The 3024-nt window shown below is 43.8% G+C and overlaps 1 protein-coding gene across 1 annotated transcript in view; it reads left to right on the top strand.

The window, feature by feature from the left end:
- DCTN1 (dynactin subunit 1) overlaps window positions 1-3024 on the top strand; it is a 133549-nt gene that overhangs the window by 78183 nt on the left and 52342 nt on the right. The window contains exon 8 of the mRNA XM_018568514.1: window positions 2477-2668. Coding sequence (XP_018424016.1) covers window positions 2477-2668 — 192 coding nt within the window. The remainder of the gene's footprint in view (window positions 1-2476; window positions 2669-3024) is intronic.

Here is a 3024-nt window from a genome sequence, read left to right as displayed (position 1 = left end):
GACATGTTTGGTGTCTATTTACCCGACGTGACCCCGTCTTTTATATTTTACCAAAAATATTAGAGGTGCACTGAAATGGAAATTTTAAAAACGAAACCGAAATAAAAAAAAAATGTTAGGCCGAAACCGATACCGAAAATGTTTTTTATTTTTATTTTTTTCAATATTTGATTTTTTATAAACTTTTTTTCTTTTTTTAAATATTTTTGCTGTCACTTTCTTTTCTCCCCGCTGGAACAGCGCCCAGTGTGGAGAAAAGAAACCAAGGATGCGCCGATGTATTGGCTGAAACATTCTGTTCCTAAAAAATGTTAACATAAATTGCAAGGCTATAGTCCGGTCATGCTGACTGGTGACATTTTTGACTGACTGGTGAGACGCCTAAAAATGTTTAAGCCCTGGCAATGACCGCACATTATTCTTGAAAATGTATACTGGTACCCAGTGCAGTACCGGTACGTTCCTTGGTGAGATCCTGTAGTAATGAATGACATTCTATGAAGAAAAGTGTTAGATTGAAGATGTCCAATCACCAGCTAGGACCTAAAAACACAAAGTCTAATGTCCCCCCTCCCCCACCCCCTCCACAACATGAGGAAGGTTCAATTCTCTTCGCTCATAAGTAATTCATGATTTGTGCTTTTGCATACCACTCTGAATCTCTGTCTTTGAAAAGATTTCTCACGAAAGCCTCTCCCATCTCCTGTGAAATCAGGTCGTCTGTGCGCTCATGTAAAGCTCAGCATCTCATTTTTCACAGAAGAATATATGTTGATGGTCTTCAATATCTGAAATGGAGGGTATGTGATCACAAGTCCAATCTCGCATGACATATGCTTCAGAGGCCCTACGCCATGCTCCTGCCTCCATAAGTAGCTTTGGGTTCCTCGCATGCGAAACGCAGGATGTGATCATTGGGTAGAGAGACACATTCTATGGAGTTGATTTAGTTCCACACTTGGGTCCAAAACTGTGAGATTTGGGGGCAAGTCCATAAGCAATGCGATGGGAAAGGTCTATGCTGTCCACACTTGGGACAATAAGATGTTGATGTGTCCGTTGAACTGTTGGCTTTGGAGAAAAAGGGAACATGGGCCCTGCTGAGTTCCTCCCCTCATGTTTCATTTATAACACACAATGTGGTTGATTTTAATCCTAATGATTTTTGGACATCGGTAGGGAAATCTTTCATTAATTTTGCAGGAAATATTTTGGGGCTGAACTCTACAAGCACTTGCTAAAAGCATACTGAAGCTGGATAAATGCCCGCTGAACATGCTGCTCCTCAGACTGAAAGGCAAGACTAAGAAAAATGTCCACAGGCTGCCTATATAAGACTGGGCTATGGATACATTAATAACCTGCCAGGGGCCGAAATTTTTTGCTACCATGTCAAAAATAATTTAATAAAATAATAAACCAGAAGGTCTGGTGTGAGCTTTGCCGGTGTTCTATCGAAAGCTCCAACTCGTCAAAATCTTCAACTACCTCACTGCCGGGTACTTGCAAGTTGTAGATTTCGACCAGACGGCGTTAGACTGCAAAACACGAAGACTGACAGAGCTCTGTACAGCTGCATTTTAACAATATTCAGCAGGTGTTAAACTCGACGAGTATTCTGAAAACTCTGCGTGCATGCGCAGCACAACTGTACAGCGCTCCAGTCTTTCTGAGCACTGGAAGTGAGGTTGTTGGAGATTTTGATGAGTTGGAGCTTTCGATAGAACACCGGCACTGCACAGCTGTTGGGGCTATTTCAAGATGGCTTAAAGGTGTCCAATGAGTGTATCAGCACATAAGGCACGTCTTCAAAACATCCACGGCGTGGGACGCAGCTCTTGGTGGATGAATGTAACTTGGTGTAACGGCCAATCATGAGTTCCCAATACAGCAATTATCACCATAATGTAATTGTTGAGTACATCATCCATGCATTGCACTCCTAGCAGTAAGGAACATAACAGGAGGCCATGCACAGTACGTCTCCTTTCCAACAGGAAGTATTTGTTCTTTGTCAAGATCCATCAGAAGTGGACTGAGGCCCAGTAAGCTGGGAGCCATATTGCCTTGGTATAAGCTCTAATACCGCATCCATAGGAAGGAGCATCCAATCATGAAGCTGGAGTGTTCCAGTGCCTGAAGCATGGATGACGACACCAACCCAGAATCCTGTGCGTTTCATGTGAGATATAGGAAACAATAGGGACCCAAGCCGGCCTCATCTCATCACCCAGCAGGTCCTGTACTTCCCCGTGTATATCGATGTGTCTGGATATCCATATAACCACCAACCAATATTACATCTTCACAGGAACATGAGACTGGAAATCTGATTGGGGTGTGCAGCAAAATGGACATATGAGACATGTTCCTAAATGTGACTCGTTATGTTGTTTTCTTCTGGTTACATTGCAATACTCGGTTGTTATTAAACACTGTGCGTTCTGTTCATTACTTATTACTCTCTTTTTTGCAGCCGACTCGTCCATCCAGCTCTGCGGCCTCCAGCGGCACAGCCGGGGCCTCCGGTTCTGCATCAGCATCATGTGGGGAGATCAGCAGCAGCGAGCTCAGTACTCCGGCCCAGACCCCTCTGGCTGCTCCCATCATCCCCTCACCCTCTCTGACTTCTCCAGTGGCTCCGATGCCTGCTCCTGGGTCCAGCAAGGTAACAGAGGCTTTGTCATGAGTATGCTGATGTCTGGGGAAAAATGGTATTGTGTTTGGGGAACTGTGATGCTGTATGCTACATAAAACTTTATCGTGAAAACACTTTGTTATTATTAATAATAAAAAATGAAAGCCCATTTCCACCTTTTGCTAAAAAAAAAAAACCCCATATGCCAGCAGCATTGAGTGTACATGAAGCCGGCATATTCAGATGCTGTATATGAACACAGAAACTTATTTTATTTTGTTAGCTTTACTCTTCATATCCTCATGGCTCCTTCTGAAATGGCCCCCTCTGTGCACACTCTCTCCCTCCCCCTCTCTCTCTCCCCACCCTCTCTCACTCCCCCCTCC

Source organism: Nanorana parkeri, unplaced genomic scaffold (genome assembly GCF_000935625.1).
Source record: "Nanorana parkeri isolate BGI_ZX_2015 unplaced genomic scaffold, ASM93562v1 scaffold1200, whole genome shotgun sequence".
Taxonomy (NCBI): domain Eukaryota; kingdom Metazoa; phylum Chordata; class Amphibia; order Anura; family Dicroglossidae; genus Nanorana; species Nanorana parkeri.
The sequence above is the reverse complement of the archived record's forward strand: the minus strand, read 5'-3'. Positions and strand labels throughout refer to the sequence as shown.